The sequence below is a fragment of the Osmia lignaria genome, chromosome 7 (genome assembly GCF_051020975.1).
Source record: "Osmia lignaria lignaria isolate PbOS001 chromosome 7, iyOsmLign1, whole genome shotgun sequence".
NCBI classification, from domain to species: Eukaryota; Metazoa; Arthropoda; class Insecta; order Hymenoptera; family Megachilidae; genus Osmia; species Osmia lignaria.
Genome location: NC_135038.1, coordinates 3,912,305 through 3,927,133, shown reverse-complemented (window position 1 = coordinate 3,927,133; position 14,829 = coordinate 3,912,305). Strand labels below are relative to the sequence as shown.

Sequence of the window (14,829 nt, the reverse complement as noted above, 5' to 3'; positions counted from 1 at the left end):
GGAACTATATCGTGCACAATTTTTGGCCATCTGGCGGTAAAAATGTGAACTAAAATCTCGACGTCGAATCAGCGCCATCTGGTTTCGGAAAAGGGAACTATATCATGCTCAATTTTTGGCCCTCTGGCGGCAAAAATGTGAACTAAATTTTCGATGTCGAATCAGCGCCCTCTGGGGACAGAATAAGGAACTAAAGCATGCTATAGTTTTGGCCCTCTAGCGGCAAAAATGTCAACTAAATTCTCGACGTTGAATCAGCGCCCTCTGGCGGCAAAAAAAGAAACTAAATTTTGCTTACCTTTACTTACCTTTATTCGAATCAGTGACTGTAAATATTTTTTTTTTTTTTTTTAACGTGGGGAAATCTTGCATAAGACCCCCCGCCGTCCCATGGGGGAGGGCGGCGGGGGAGTGTCAGATTCCTACTGACTAAAACTCCACGGCGACCAAGCTGGCGTTAAAGGAGGGCTCTGGGACTTTATGTATATTATTTCAAAGCCCTCCACGCCTAGCACACAGGTGCCCATCTCGGGGGAGGTCCAAATTGAAACCTCCCCCTTATGCCTACCCTGTGGCCGATACTGGGGGTCGCACCCAGTGCCGGCTTCTACTTACTTGGGCCGCGTGCAAAGCCGTCTGGAGCCCCCACTCCTGACGCCAGCAACCCTGATGGCCCCACCCCCACCGTGTTTGGTGGTGGTGAAGTCGTGATATTAAATGTTAAAAAGGGTTAGATCAACCGCCCTTTACTGCACCTCTTATGCGTAATAAAATTTTTAAAAAATACAAAACCGCTTGTTGGATCTGTAGTTACTGACAGATGCTTCGGCAGAAAAAATGGCGATTTTTAATTGTATTTTAAGGTTATATACGATATCAAAACATAACCTTACATGATAGCGATGAACACAGTATTTATGTTTGGAAATATTTCAAATATAGTTTCATAGATGTAAGTATTTGACCAATTTTTATAATCACTAATATTAACAACAGTAACAGTAATGTTGTAACATGTATATTTATTTAAGATGGTGTAACAAAATGTCAATTATGTGTAAAAGGAAAAGAGAGGAAACTTTACAAAAAGAAGAGCTTCAATTACTTGATAAATCTGTAAGTATATATAACTAATACATCTAGAAATATATGTATGAGTTTGAATATATTAAATAAAAAATTAAAAATACTTTCTGAATAATATACATATTTTTGTCAGGAATTGATAGAAAAAGTACTACAACTGGAAGAAAGAAATAAACAATTAGAAGCCATAGTTAATAAAGGGAATGAAAAGTCTAGAAATGGAGATGCTATCTCTAAATCACAGAAACCATTTGATTTTTCAAAGTATATGATCATATGTAATTAATTGAGGAAAACAAATATTATGATCAAGTTTATATAGTAATATTAATTAAATTTTAGATGTTATAAAAGGCACATTCTCTTAAAATTTTATTACCTTGGATGGGATTGCAATGGTTTTGTTGTACAAGAAAATACAGATAATACAATAGAACAGCATGTATTTGCAGCATTAATAAAGAGTTGTTGCATAGAATCACGAGAAACGTCTAATTATCACAGATGCGGCAGAACCGACAAAGGTGTCAGTTCATTTTCTCAAGTGATTTCATTAGATATTAGAAGCAATTTAAAATCAGAGGACCAAAACAAATTAGGGGATGAACTTCCTTATTGTAAAATATTAAATAGATTACTCCCTTCTAACATAAGATGTATAGCATGGTGTCCAGTACCAGATGATTTCTCAGCGAGATTTGATTGCAAATTTCGGAAGTACAAGTATTTCTTTCCAAGAGGAAATTTAAACATAGATGCTATGGATAAAGCTGTTAAGTATGTTATAGGGGAGCACGACTTTAGAAACATTTGTAAAATGGATGTTGCCAATGGTGTTACTAATTACATGAGAACCGTTATAAACGCCGAGGTATCTCTGTATCGGCGAAATTTTAAAAATTTCTCAGGTAACTATTATTTTCAGATTAATGTCAATAATAATAAGATTGCCATTGATACATTTACTGAAGATTGTTTCATAGTATTTCGAAAACCAAGGATTTCATAACTCATCACTAGGAAATGACCTTTTGAATTTTTTTAAATATTTAAAATACTAAATCATTTAAATAATTTAGATACTACTTATCTATAGGTCAAAGTATGCTTTGAAATGTTTAATCACTATGATACGTTGTTTTGAAACATTCATTGATTATCTATAGGTCAGAGTACTTTTCCTTTAAACTTTCTGATAAACTTTGCATTCATACTTTTCTAGATAATATAAAAAAAGGTAAAGAACACAATTTTATTGTGTACAACATAAATTCTTCGAATTCACTCATTCAGCATTGTACATCAAAAGATGTTTTTTTGCAGGGTATGACATATGTCAATTAATCATATCAAGTCAAGCATTCTTATGGCATCAGATTCGTTGCTTAATGGGTGTTTTGTTACTTATTGGTCAAGAAAAAGAGAAACCGGAAGTGATTTTAGAACTTTTAGATATTTCAAAATGTCCTAGAAAACCTCAATATAATTTAGCACATGAAGTACCATTGAATTTATGGTATTGCGAATACGAAACTAAAGAGTGGTACATTGACGAACACGAATTAATAAACACAATAAAAGTTTTGCAGAAAGATTGGACTCTAAATACCGTAAAGTATGTACACTTCTATTTATAAATTATGAAACCTAATTCTTGGTAATTAATTTTAATTTTAATTTCATTAGATCAGTTATGATTGAGAATATGTTATCAGATTTGGAAGAGTCAACGAACTGTAAGAACCTATCTTTTCAAAATGATTGTCTACTTCTTGGTGTACAATCAAGAACGTATCAGCCGCTAATGAAACGAGTAACTTGTGGTTAGTATACAAGTTGTTGCATTTTTACTGAGCTGCTTTTAAAAACATAATTTTTTTACAGAAAGCTTGGAAAATAAAATAATACACTATGAGAATAAAAAGAAAAGGAAAGAGTTTGATTGATTAATGGTGCTGTTTAAAAGTAATAAATAAAAAAAATGGTAAAAAAACATAAATGTTCACTACTGTATCCAAATAATCAATTCTCACCAGACGATCATTTACTATATATTATTATATTACACATATAAATTACATTTGATAGCATTATCTTATGTCAAAAATTTTGCATAATTTCTATCTACATATTTCGATGTATCATAAATGCATAAATATCAACAGTTTTGTACAATTATAAAAAATGTATAATTTTGTTATACGTCGATGTAACACATTTCAAGTAAACTTAAATAATGTTCACTTCATGCGCAAGTTTACCTTTAATGAATCTTTCGAAACCAAGATTTGATAAATCAATTGTTTGAAAGTTACCATCAATAATTAATTCTGAAACTGCTCTACCTACTGCTGGCGATTGTTGAATTCCATGACCACTAAATCCAGTCGCAAAAAATAAGTTCTCATAAAATGGGTGTCTTCCGATTATTCCATTTTGATCAAAGGTATTATATTCATAGTATCCCGCCCAAGAAGATTTTAACTGTAAGAAAATTTTTAGTAATCCCCTTTTCCCCTTTCAGTAATTCTAAATTTATAAATACCTTTAAACTTTCGAAAGCCGTACACCTTCGTGCAAGCATTGGCCAAACGTGTTCGTCGAAATAATTATAATCAACGTTTAAATCTTTGACCGAAGGTTCTTCGTCTTCGGACGGTGACCTTCCACAAACAAAATTGCCTGCTAAACCTTCTCTCCTGAAGCACATATTAAAATGTAATCAATAGTAAACAGAAATATCCTTTAAATTACATCTAAAGTTTCGTTTTCGATTTTCATATTTTTTAAATGATACTCACCTGAAATATGTGCCTGAGTAATCTATCGTTATCGGTGTATTTATACCTGGTCCATCATTACAGTGGAAACAATAAACGTATCTTTTTCTGTAAAATAAAAGATTAATTCGACAAACATTTTAATTTGCGTTGAATGCGTGAAGCGAATACCTTGGTTCAACAGGTAATGATATCCTTCTAAGTCCATCTCCTGTACCAATGTTAGCCATTTTTGCTATTTCTCCGCTAAAAGCACCCGCGGCTACGACAGCCATCGAAAATTGTATTTTATGGATTTCACCCTCTGGCGTTTTTACCTAATAACAAATAATTTGCTATAGAAAAATAGATATGAAATTGCAGAACATACTTTTAATATTTCAATAGAATTTATGAAGTGAAATTAAAAGCTTACAATTAATTCGTTTAATCGACCAGAAGGATCATCTCCTTGTTCTTTATAGGTGAAGCCTTCAGCTTCCGCGGTAATATATTGTGCTCCTAAGACCATCGCCTTTTTTTTAAAAGCGCAAAGAAGAGCCCACGGATCGAACCAGCCTTCTTTCTCTAATCCTAAACAGCCCAATTCGATATCTTCCGTGTTCAACCAAGGGAACATGTCTTTTAACTTGGTAGCTGGTAGCAAAATGTTCTTTGCTCCAAGAAAATTCTGTAATTTAGAATTCTGTGATAATATTTCAGCACCATTTTTAGATGCTAACATTAAATACCCATGAGGACGAAAACATGGATCAATTGGAGTATCTTCGCCAACGTTTAAATAATTATTAATGTTGCGTATAAATTCTGCACCAAAAAGGGACATTTCAATATTCTCTTTGAGTGAAAATTGTTGACGTAAACCACCTAAAGAGAGAACTGTTGATGCTGCTGTATACTGTAAATATTTTAATTGTATTATTAAATGAAGCTTGATTATCATTTGATGAACTTTGATTAATTAATAGTAATGAAACTTACAGTGGGATCCCTTTCAATGACTACAACTTTCATATGTTTATAAATTCGTTTTTTCAACCAGAAAGCTATCGAACTCCCCATAGCTCCTCCTCCAACAATTACAATATCACAATGCTTTGGAATTATAGGTGGCTGACCCATCCATTTGATTAAATCACTGTCATCTTCATTTGCCCATGGTACAAGCCTTTCTTTTATCGATACTATGTTCTTTTTTAATTTTTCTAGAGATGAAGAACTGGAATCCTGTCCATTTTGTAGAACTTTGTCGATGGTACCCTAAAAATGATAGAAAAATTTGTTATTCGATATGGTCTGAAATTTTTCAAACAACTTAAGAGATAATCAGATGAATGGAATGGAGTGGCATTCGATAATTTGACCTTAAAATGACTTTTATAACTTTGTATACAATCAAATTAAAATAATTAACCTAAAAATTTTTTACCTTTTCTGCAGAAATTGATTTCGTTCGACAAATAAGACATTTTTGTAGAAAATTAACTTGCCCTCTGCATCTAATAAAATAGTGTAACATTTTTATGTATAATGACCTAAAACTTTCGATCAAAGTTAAAAATATTTCTACCTTGTAACATTAGACAATTACATTATATACTTTAGGAGACTTATAAATACGTAGGAAAGTGAGACGTCAAATAAATAAGCGTTTAAAAAGCCGGAACTTTATAAAAATCGGCATGAGATAAAATATTTTTATATTTTGTAAACATGAACTTTCTGACCAATACCAATCCTGTTTTATCTCTTTGTGTGGTGGTGGCCTTTGCCTCTATTGATACCATTTTCAAAACATTGCAAAAATATAATGTGTTAATGTTAAATAAATAATACAAGAAATCAATAATTTCTTATATTATTTATTTTCTTGTTAAACAACTAGTTAAATAAATTAATCAAATTACTCTTACAAAACAAACAAGAATGTGATAATTTTTTCCAAAATTATTAATCCAACATTTGGTAACATTCCTTTTTCCAAACTAATATCCTTTAAAAATAAAGTATAACTTTATAAACAGAAAAATCAGATGGTTGGATATATATGAAATTTTCATAACAAAATAGGTATATTTATATGTAACAATAGCTTAAAATGTAATGATAATACTTATATACATAATTAACATAGTTCTTTTTTCAATTTAGTTTATAAAAACATGAAACGAGGTATTAAATAGAAAAATTATTTCTAGTGAAAATGTTTTTTTGGTTTCAATAGTTTTCACCTATTCTGATCATCGGGCATCCCTTTAGCACGAATTCAACTAACTTTTTTGTTCCAATAGATCACAACAACTCTTCCGTTAGGAAGGATTTCAAAATGATCAACCTTTTTGGTTTTGTCCGTCGATCATACTACATGGAATAAGAACTAATTTAGGAATCATTCCAGGTGGTGCAATAAATTGCTGAGTACTCTGAGGCGTACTGCGTCCAGAATACCTAAGTTCCGCCTCTGTTACTATTTTACAGATATCCATTTTAATATCTGCTTGCGCTTTCGGTGGAAGTCGTTTAACCGTTTGCGCCATACTATCGAAAAACAGTTCGATGCTACTCTTTCCTTCCGGTGCTAAATAGACTTGGTCGTAATTATTCTGCGTTTCCTAAACGAAAAGAAGAACATGTATTAGTAATAACATAGAGCCACGGCTCGAGAAGTAATTATGCCAGACTTACTTCTATCTTAGTAGAATTTTTTGCGGGACTACTTGCCGGCGTGTTAACAAAAATTGGTGTATCGACCGTTTTATTTTTGAAAGATGAAGTTTTTAAGATACTATAAGTTGAAGGCACTTCTAGAGAATCAATTTTCATTTTCTTCGGTCTTATTTTTCTAAATTTCGACTGAATTTGTTGCGCATACGTATCGATATCATGTTGCATCGCTTCTTCTACCTCTATGTTTTTTATTACATTATCTCCATTGTCGTTTAATTCCAAGGAATTTTGATCTAAAATCGGATCAGCTGTTGTTTCTTCTAGGACCTCTAAGTATTCGCTGTAATCTTCGTCGTTACGATCTTCTAATTGTTCTAATAAACCTTCAGAACTGATGCCACCAGCATTTATGTCTTGAATGTAATCTTCAGTTAATTCTATGGTTTGTGGTTGGTAATCTGACTCATACCTGAAACATGTCTGTTTACATTTGATATTCTTTACTTTGATATTAGATAGACATTAATTTATAATGAGATATATTAAAACTATTGTTAAATAAAAACATTTTCTTACGGGAATTTTAAGAAACTAAGATGATCCTCAAAAATCCATTTTTTCCTGCGAACTCCTTTCTCTGTTTTGTTTTTATATTTAAGTATGCGACAATAGGTGTCTCTTAAATTTTTCCATCTTAATCTCACCCAAGTAGCTGAAAATATGAAACTTGAATTAGATTATGTTGTGAAGATTAACATTTTTTTTATTATTATTTTACAATATAATTAATTTTACTGATATGTAGTAAAACAAATTATATTTTATTTTTATATTCATTCAAATTGTTATACTATTTATAATGAAAAAGAGAATGATAAAATCTTAGCCTATACCAATGTACAAGATTTAATACAAAAGTTAACTATTTCATTGACGAAAAAACATTGCATATTAGAGATGTATAAAAGTTGAAAATGAAATTCGTACGATCAAGACCAAGCTCGTCGGAAATTCTCTTCCAAACTTTCTGCCGAAATTCCTGCAGTTTGACAGAAGAACCCTTTACTTCGGCGCTATACAGAACTGGATGTTGTTTTATCGCCTCAATGATCTTCAGCGAAATTTTATGTGAATCAGGCGGCATCGTCGGCATCATTTCGCCCGTTGGAAATCGTTCGAAGGAACGAATCGTTGTCGTCAATATTGGAAACTCGATCCTATATCTCTGATTCGGAAATAAAATAAAATTTGTATACAAATTATAAAAACGGGTCCGTTAAACAAATATTAACCATTTATTATCATAAGTAAACAAAAACGAAAACGATAGTTTCATTTATTTTGAATGACTGTTATTCATAAACTAAATAAACAAGATATATTATGAAAATTATAGGAAGATTTGTTTGTAAGTAAAAGAAAATAATCTACTTGTTATTTGGGAACAAATTGAAGGTTGGATTTCTTGTTTAATATGACAGTTTTCAAGAATTGAAAGCCACAAATGTTATTATCCAAAATGTATAAAAAGGCTTGAATTCATTACACAATGACGTTTGGTAGAAGATTTGCTTAATTTTTTAGATGACTGAAATTCTTGTCGCGTTTTAAGAATCGCTCGTTAAGAACTACCTATGAAACGACAATCGCCATTCTTTCTGACTAACTACACTTCCGTCGCGTTGCTTTAACCGGAAATCCTTCATTTCTTATGCGTTTTTGTTTTGAATTAAAATCTATTTGAATTTATTATACAATAGCTATTAGTAAATTTTTTAATTTATGATATTAACAATTAGGTAACGAAAAAAAGGCTACTGGCATTCTATTATGCATTAATATTATTTTCGTTTAGATAATTTTAAATCTTAACAGTTTTTACATACCTGAAGTCCTATCTAGCTTTTGGATACGTAGTATATGATCGTTCAATGGTTAGGTAAGTAACCTTAAAAACAATAGCAGTTTCTACGAAAATTAATCAGTGATCAAAACAAATGGCTCAATTACCATCGGAATTAATTAAACATAATAGAAGAGTTTGGAGTCTTTATAGACGTGCTTTGCGTTCAATACGAGATCATTATCATGCTAGGCATGACATTAGGTAGGTAATATTCGAATTGTCAGTTATTGTATGTAACTTGTAAATGTAACTTGTTTTTATTTTTAATTTAGATATCATTCAGTTTTATTAAGAGCCCGTTTTGATCAAAATCGTGATATTAAAGATGCCCGTGTCGCAAAACAACTGTTATTAGACGGCGAAGAAGAATTGTTTCAAAACCAACATTGGCAGCCAAGAAAGTTTCCCGAATCTCCAGGTGGTGTGGCTTATCAGCGTGAAGCTGATATACCAGATTCTGTTCTTGACTATTGGGATCCTGCTGAAAAGGCTCTGTATCCAAAATACTTTGCACTGAGAGAAGAACTTAAAAAGGAGTATGCAAAACTCTATTACAAGCTATATCCTGATACTCTCAAGACAGAAGAAAAAAAGAAATAAATATTTCCAATAACATACTGGTATAGATGTAATACATATTTAGATGTGATAATTATATACATATGTGTTAAATAAAAGATAATTATTAAGTTACAAGACCGAAAAATTATTAGACTTGACAAATTTATATTTTGAAAACACCGCCTAGAATTAAGTAAGTTCGACCACTGCGCCATCTATACAAAAGCGGTGGAAACTACTCAATAAATTATCGACTAAACTTCCGACAGTCGGTAATCGACCCTTCGGTAGTCGGTAAGTTAACGAATAGTTTGCGCCGCTCTCACATAGATGGCGCAATGGCCGATGGCTGGGGTGCTAAGGACCCCGAAGCACAGGTAGTGCTCTGCATATCGACAATATGGCATCCGGGGTGTCAAGGACCCCGATGCATCGGTGACACTCTCTGTATACCGACCTATCATCTTGGGGTATCAAGAACCCCTGTGACTATTTCTGCGCGCCGACAAAATTCATCTTGGGGTTTCGGAGACCCCGGTGACTCTTTTTGCGCATCGGCAAAAATCATCTTGGGGTATCAGGAACCCCGGAGACATTTCCGGCGCACCGACAAAATTCATCATGTGGTATCGAGGACCCCGGCGATTCTTTCTGGGCACCGACAACATATATCTTGGGGTATCGGGGACCCCGGTAACTCTTTCTGGGCGCCAACAAAATTCATCTTGGTGTATCGGAGACCCCGGCGACTCTTTCTGCGCGCCGACAAAATTCATCATGGGGTATCGGAGACCCCGGCGACTTTTTCTGCGCGCCGACAAAAATCATCATGCGGTATCGGAGACCCCGGCGACTTTTTCTGCGCGCCGACAAAAATCATCATGGGGTATCGGGGACCCCGGCGACTCTTTCTGCGCGCCGACAAAAATCATCATAGGGTATCGGGGACCCCAGTAACTCTTTCTGGGCGCCGACAAAATTCATCTTGGGGTATCGCAGACCCCGGGGACGCTTTCTGGGTACCGACAAAATTTATCTTGTGGTATCGGAGACCCCGGCGACTCTTTCTGCGTGTCGACAAAAATCATCATGGAATCAATACAATTTTAATATAAAAATTTAATATTAAAAAATTAATTCAATTAATTTAAATATAATGTTGCGTGTCCGTCGCGGAAAATAGGGATATTCGGGGATTTAGGTGCAGGTGTGACAGTCCGTGGAGCGCGGAGGCGCTCCGCTCTCAAGGCGCGGATATACAAAATAGTAAACTGTTATTATTGTTTTGAGTACTTTAATATTTTGAATTCAATTTAAAACAGAACTTTGACTTTGTGTTAACAAGGCTTAGAACTTTCTGTGCGAAAACGACTTGTCCGTAACGAGTGACAAAATCATTCTGACAATTCTGCGCTTGGCGGAGGAGATCTTCGCGCGTTGTCGGTCGATGCCCCTTCCTTGGTGGATCCTGGATCCTCCCTCAGGATCATCCCTCGTCCAATGGTGGAGGAGTCCACCCCGTCTCGTGTGGGCCCCTTCTCCTGGCTGTGGTCCACCCTCAAGCGCGTGGAAGTGGAGGCGCTCCGCCAAGACGCTAGAACGTTGCAGCGCACATGTGCTAAGAGAAAGCGTGGGACCCAGAGAAATTAGGAAACGACAAGACCTTGTATTTGCCAAAGCAACTCTTGAGGAAATTTACGACCCTCTTAGAGTGCATGAAAAGACAGGATATCGAAAAAGACTTCGTAACCCTTAAGGACCGTTCGTGACTTGGTCGAAAACAACGAATTAGCTATGGTCTATTATAAATTAGTTTTTAGGAATTTTCCAAGTGAAACTATTCCATTCTCTGGACTTCCGGCCTTCTTTCAGCTCTATCACCCACGTCGAGGGGTTTACAATTTACTCTTTGTTTATTTATATAAGGGTATGCATAGACGATGTTCGAATTTCGCTCTTAATTTATGACCATCGATACAAAGGTCCTCGAAGAACATTCAAGACATATCGATACATATTCCCATGGCAGTGTCGCCACACCACTCTAAACATATTCACGTGATAACGTTTCACGTTACAATAAAAATTAAATATTGGTCTGTGGGAAGGAATCAATACAATTTTAATATAAAAATTTTATGGGGTGTTAGGGACCCCGAAGCACGGGTGATTCTCTGCATACCGACATTATGGCATCCGGGGTGCCAGGGGCCCCTCCGTATCTCTAACCCTAGCAGTTCTCAAATTGAAAAGTGACACGGATGGACGTCTTTGCGCTTTATATATATAAGATAAGATGTTTCATTTAGGAGAATACAGAAACGAATTGGAAAGAATCCGTCAATATGCACGAAAAAATGGTATCTCTGATACTGACATCGATCAAGCTTTACAAAAGTCATTTTGTATTCTTGAAAAAAGGAATAAAAAATGTGCCGTCTCTTTCTGTATAAAAATTATAGTGGTAGTTTTGTTTATTACACTTGTATGTTTTGTAACTTTTGATCAAAGATTTTTAGCCGTTATGTTACTAAGGAATTTACAAAATTCCATTTATCCAGGTTTAAAATTCCTTCGAAAAATAGCTGTACCAGTGATTAAACAATACCCTTCTTTATCTGGTATGCTGTGTTATCATTTAGTAATGGAAACAAATAAAATTGTACAGTAAATTAATGTATGTCATTCTTTTATCTTTATGTTCATTTAGAATTTTATGAAGAATGGTGCATATTAGAGAATCCGTACTTTTATATACAAGATATGGATTGTTGGCCATGTAGCGTTGTACATTTTGTGCCTGATTTAACTGGTTATCAAATATCTAGATCATTCAACCCTGGAATTCCATATATAAAAACACAGAACTTTTCAGAAGTTCATATGGAGAATGTACAACAATTGTATTGGAAAAATTCAGTAACGTTTGAGAAAGATGCTGCAAAAGTATATTCTAACAATTTAACTTACAGGTATTGCACTGAAGTTCAACAGAAGAACATGCTATGATTTTGAAGTTATAGTTTAACCACTAAAAAACATTCATTCTTTTAGAAATGTTAGAGATATCATGGAAAGTAAAATGCATTTAAATCCTACAGAAAATCTAAATAATCATGTTGCATGGAGAATAAATCGGATAACTACAGCACGGATTTTAAGGGAACTATTTCCAAAACCTATGGATACACCAAATTGGTGGGAACAGAGCATAGAGAGATTTATTTTTTTCGACGAATCGAAATCACCGCCTTATTCATTAGTAAGGAATTTCTGAGTAATCTTAAATGATAACAACATTTGTATAAAATAACTTTTTTAATTAATAGATTTAATTTGTAAAACTGCAGCCAAATCCCGAATGCAGTAATGTAGCGATTACATGCGCAACAGGTGCAAGGCTGATAAGACTGATAGCAAGTTCAGAATGTACTAGTTCTTGTAAATCATTTACAGTATTATTATCTACCGGAAAAACTTGTAAGTATATTAATTTACACTAAATTAAAAAAAATTAATTAGTTACATAATTTACATATCTTCGTTTGCATTATTATATAGTTTTAACACAAAATTTATTTACACTTAATTTATAATTACATATATACCATCGTTTAAACAATTCACTGTTAAAGCTACATGTTTTTCAGTGTGGTACAATTGGTGGTACTGGCGACCAATTAGTCTTCCAACTCTGAACTCAACAAATATTTCCATTAGCTATTTGACTTCCTTCTGCTAAATTACATTTTTATATCGTTCAAATTATTTATACATAATCATACTATAACATGTTTCTACAGCAAGACAGTTATTTTCATTGCAAACAATTTTGTGCACAGTTTGTGTATAGAAAAGAAAATACAAATACATTAGTGAAATACATAACTGTAGTTTTAATTAATTTGTGCTAATTTTGACAGATTTAAGATTTAGCAGTTAAATTTCATATAAAAAAGGCATAATGCTATGTGAGGAATGTTTTCCGAGTTTAATCGATTGAAAGTGTTTCAATATCAATAATTAAACTAAGAATAAATTTTTTTATCGCTTTGTTACATTGCATTTAATGTAACGAATATTTAAAATAAATAAGCATATTATATTCTAAATAAATAAAATTTCTTTAATTTATTTCCTAAATTTTTAATCAAACTTTTCTTGTAGTTTCTGTTTAAATAAAACAGGTACTAATGAAAGTATTGCAAATACGCACAATATCAAGATGCTATTCCAGGACCACGCATCACTAGATGAAGTTAAGTTCTGTAACGTTTGTCCTGCTTGTATAGCGACAAAAGATGGTGGAGCAACACCAAAAAACGTGCCCATAGTAAACGGTGCAAGTGGTACACCGATTACAGGACTAGCTAAATTTATAAACCAATTCGGAAGCAGCGGTGTCATTCGAAGGAATAGCATGTAATTAAAAAGATGGTGTTTGTGCTTTCTCACTGTTAGCGTCCATACTCGAGCTTTGTCCGGGAAATATTTAAAAAGTAATCTCCGTCCTAAAATCGACGACAGAAGATAGCAAAGCGATGCTCCTACTGCGCTGCAGGTGCAAACTAACAACAAAGCCAAAGGGAATGGGAAAAGAAAACCAGAAAGAATTGAGAGGAAAATAGAACCTGGAATAGCAAAAGTTTGCAGACTGAATTCTGGTTAAGGAATTCATAATTTTAACAAATACTAAGCATCTAATTTAGAAGAGAAATTATCAAAGGATACAAAATATATGTGATGAACAATCCGCTTAGTACTTGGAAATAGTATAGATCTTTGTATCTGTTCAGGAGATTACCCAGACCTTTTGCATCATCAATGTGTAATGGTAATTTCATGTGTTGTCGTTCATCTCTAAAATAAAGAACAAATTAAAACATTTCTTTATACGAAACATCGATATAATTGTTTCTTACTCGGCGAGTTGTGGAAAACTAGTGTATACATAAAATAGTGCCATTAATGAGGTAACAAAAACGATTGCAACTGTTAGAATAGCTTGCTTTGTCAATGCCTCATTGGAGGAATCTGAAAACAGATTAGGGTAATTATATGGAAGATTTTAACAGAATCGATGTAGCTTATTTAGTTTTATCGAAACTAAAAATTTATTGCATTAACTTTAAAAAATATAGGTTAGATTGTAAAATTTAACACTATATAAATAAGAAAGTATTATTTCAAATTTAAAGCATCAAAGCAATAGCTATTTCAATTTACAATCTCAAACAAACTAATATTAATTCTAAAATTATTAAATTAAAATTTTATTTACAAAGGTATATGTATATACAGAGTTAGATTTTGAGGTTAGAATTTTTTAAGTTTATTTTATATCAGGGTATTAAATGTAGGGTGAGAAAAAGAAATGAAAGAACTAAATTGTAGGATATGCAAATAATTAAAAATCTCAGGACTTTTGTTAAGAAATCATTGAAGAATTAAAGAAAATCACAGTAACAATCATTTATATTTCAAAGTCTATCGTAATGAGACAGATAAGTAAACAATCATCAAATTCATTAACATGTAAGACAATCTTTAGAGGAATATATTTTATACAATTATCTTACCGATACTTTGTTTTCTTTTAGTTTCTGTTTTCATAACTAGATCGTTACTGTACTTTCATGAGTTAATTCCTGAGACATACAAGATGGCGCGCAAGTAGAAGGAACTACCCACAACTTTGTCTATAATTTTATATTGAATTTATAATGAAAATTCATAATAAAAAAATCTAAAACAACCCAAAATAATATTTCTAATTATTTAAATTACTTGATTATTCATTTATAGTTTAAATAAAACATACACTGACAG

At 33.1% G+C, this 14,829-nt stretch overlaps 6 protein-coding genes across 12 annotated transcripts; 3 read left to right on the top strand and 3 right to left on the bottom strand.

Annotated features, from left to right (window-relative positions):
- The first annotated feature begins 637 nt into the window (after positions 1-637).
- LOC117609471 (tRNA pseudouridine(38/39) synthase) lies at positions 638-3,110 on the top strand. The gene is made up of 7 exons (XM_034335860.2): positions 638-952; positions 1,032-1,116; positions 1,220-1,350; positions 1,429-1,994; positions 2,410-2,701; positions 2,773-2,909; positions 2,971-3,110. The coding sequence occupies exons 2-7, from the start codon at positions 1,045-1,047 to the stop codon at positions 3,030-3,032; spliced, it is 1,260 nt and encodes a 419-aa protein (XP_034191751.2). The 5' UTR covers positions 638-952; positions 1,032-1,044; the 3' UTR covers positions 3,033-3,110.
- A 205-nt stretch (positions 3,111-3,315) lies between these two features.
- LOC117609465 (FAD-dependent oxidoreductase domain-containing protein 1) lies at positions 3,316-5,730 on the bottom strand. 2 transcript variants are annotated; one of them, XM_034335849.2, is made up of 8 exons: positions 5,437-5,730; positions 5,296-5,365; positions 4,848-5,126; positions 4,282-4,764; positions 4,038-4,183; positions 3,888-3,974; positions 3,632-3,785; positions 3,316-3,570 (listed from the first exon to the last, which is right to left on the bottom strand). In XM_034335849.2, exons 3-8 carry the CDS (start codon positions 4,986-4,988, stop codon positions 3,316-3,318), a joined length of 1,266 nt encoding a protein of 421 aa, XP_034191740.1. In that variant the 5' UTR covers positions 4,989-5,126; positions 5,296-5,365; positions 5,437-5,730. The 2 variants fall into 2 exon arrangements, with proteins under 2 accessions (XP_034191740.1, XP_034191739.2); XM_034335848.2 differs by having other exon boundaries at positions 5,296-5,445.
- Positions 5,731-5,904: 174 nt separating this feature from the next.
- Positions 5,905-8,210, bottom strand: LOC143305237 (uncharacterized). 3 transcript variants are annotated; one of them, XM_076688951.1, is made up of 5 exons: positions 8,166-8,186; positions 7,521-7,758; positions 7,110-7,245; positions 6,552-7,002; positions 5,905-6,478 (listed from the first exon to the last, which is right to left on the bottom strand). In XM_076688951.1, exons 2-5 carry the CDS (start codon positions 7,687-7,689, stop codon positions 6,197-6,199), a joined length of 1,038 nt encoding a protein of 345 aa, XP_076545066.1. In that variant the 5' UTR covers positions 7,690-7,758; positions 8,166-8,186; the 3' UTR covers positions 5,905-6,196. The 3 variants fall into 3 exon arrangements, with proteins under 3 accessions (XP_076545066.1, XP_076545065.1, XP_076545064.1); XM_076688950.1 differs by having other exon boundaries at positions 7,965-8,180; XM_076688949.1 differs by having other exon boundaries at positions 5,906-6,478; positions 8,080-8,210.
- Positions 8,211-8,388: 178 nt separating this feature from the next.
- ND-B22 (NADH dehydrogenase (ubiquinone) B22 subunit) lies at positions 8,389-9,134 on the top strand. Its single transcript, XM_034335885.2, has 2 exons — positions 8,389-8,640; positions 8,712-9,134. Exons 1-2 carry the CDS (start codon positions 8,531-8,533, stop codon positions 9,037-9,039), a joined length of 438 nt encoding a protein of 145 aa, XP_034191776.1. The 5' UTR covers positions 8,389-8,530; the 3' UTR covers positions 9,040-9,134.
- A 2,075-nt stretch (positions 9,135-11,209) lies between these two features.
- On the top strand, positions 11,210-13,654 carry LOC117609476 (uncharacterized). 3 transcript variants are annotated; one of them, XM_034335871.2, is made up of 6 exons: positions 11,289-11,485; positions 11,562-11,621; positions 11,711-11,972; positions 12,055-12,262; positions 12,351-12,480; positions 12,651-12,923. In XM_034335871.2, exons 1-6 carry the CDS (start codon positions 11,431-11,433, stop codon positions 12,740-12,742), a joined length of 807 nt encoding a protein of 268 aa, XP_034191762.2. In that variant the 5' UTR covers positions 11,289-11,430; the 3' UTR covers positions 12,743-12,923. The 3 variants fall into 3 exon arrangements, with proteins under 3 accessions (XP_034191761.2, XP_034191760.2, XP_034191762.2); XM_034335870.2 differs by lacking the exon at positions 12,651-12,923 and adding an exon at positions 13,168-13,654 and having other exon boundaries at positions 11,210-11,621; XM_034335869.2 differs by having other exon boundaries at positions 11,210-11,621; positions 12,651-12,977.
- stas (Transmembrane protein stas) lies at positions 13,001-14,772 on the bottom strand. Of its 2 annotated transcripts, none has more exons than XM_034335876.2 (4): positions 14,580-14,772; positions 13,923-14,034; positions 13,732-13,860; positions 13,001-13,654 (listed from the first exon to the last, which is right to left on the bottom strand). In XM_034335876.2, exons 1-4 carry the CDS (start codon positions 14,611-14,613, stop codon positions 13,147-13,149), a joined length of 783 nt encoding a protein of 260 aa, XP_034191767.1. In that variant the 5' UTR covers positions 14,614-14,772; the 3' UTR covers positions 13,001-13,146. The 2 variants fall into 2 exon arrangements, with proteins under 2 accessions (XP_034191767.1, XP_034191768.1); XM_034335877.2 differs by lacking the exon at positions 14,580-14,772 and adding an exon at positions 14,282-14,516.
- Positions 14,773-14,829: the final 57 nt, after the last annotated feature.

Coding starts and splice junctions, on each gene's coding strand:
- stas (XM_034335876.2), bottom strand. CDS start 14,613: ATGAAAACAGAAACTAAAAGAAAACAAAGTATCG. Junction 13,861..13,922: donor AGTTTTCCACAACTCGCCGA/GTAAGAAACAAT, acceptor TCTTTATTTTAG/AGATGAACGACAACACATGA. Junction 13,655..13,731: donor TTGTTCATCACATATATTTT/GTATCCTTTGAT, acceptor ACCAGAATTCAG/TCTGCAAACTTTTGCTATTC.
- LOC117609465 (XM_034335848.2), bottom strand. CDS start 5,385: ATGTTACACTATTTTATTAGATGCAGAGGGCAAGTTAATTTTCTACAA. Junction 5,127..5,295: donor AATCAATTTCTGCAGAAAAG/GTAAAAAATTTT, acceptor TATCATTTTTAG/GGTACCATCGACAAAGTTCT. Junction 4,765..4,847: donor TCATTGAAAGGGATCCCACT/GTAAGTTTCATT, acceptor AAATATTTACAG/TATACAGCAGCATCAACAGT.
- LOC117609476 (XM_034335869.2), top strand. CDS start 11,297: ATGTTTCATTTAGGAGAATACAGAAACGAATTGGAAAGAATCCGTCAA. Junction 11,622..11,710: donor ACAATACCCTTCTTTATCTG/GTATGCTGTGTT, acceptor ATGTTCATTTAG/AATTTTATGAAGAATGGTGC. Junction 12,263..12,350: donor AATCACCGCCTTATTCATTA/GTAAGGAATTTC, acceptor GTAAAACTGCAG/CCAAATCCCGAATGCAGTAA.
- LOC117609471 (XM_034335860.2), top strand. CDS start 1,045: ATGTCAATTATGTGTAAAAGGAAAAGAGAGGAAACTTTACAAAAAGAA. Junction 1,117..1,219: donor TTCAATTACTTGATAAATCT/GTAAGTATATAT, acceptor TATTTTTGTCAG/GAATTGATAGAAAAAGTACT. Junction 1,995..2,409: donor AAATTTTAAAAATTTCTCAG/GTAACTATTATT, acceptor GTTTTTTTGCAG/GGTATGACATATGTCAATTA.
- ND-B22 (XM_034335885.2), top strand. CDS start 8,531: ATGGCTCAATTACCATCGGAATTAATTAAACATAATAGAAGAGTTTGG. Junction 8,641..8,711: donor CATGCTAGGCATGACATTAG/GTAGGTAATATT, acceptor TTTTTAATTTAG/ATATCATTCAGTTTTATTAA.
- LOC143305237 (XM_076688949.1), bottom strand. CDS start 7,689: ATGATGCCGACGATGCCGCCTGATTCACATAAAATTTCGCTGAAGATC. Junction 7,246..7,520: donor CGACGAGCTTGGTCTTGATC/GTACGAATTTCA, acceptor TCATATTTTCAG/CTACTTGGGTGAGATTAAGA. Junction 7,003..7,109: donor CTTAGTTTCTTAAAATTCCC/GTAAGAAAATGT, acceptor GACATGTTTCAG/GTATGAGTCAGATTACCAAC.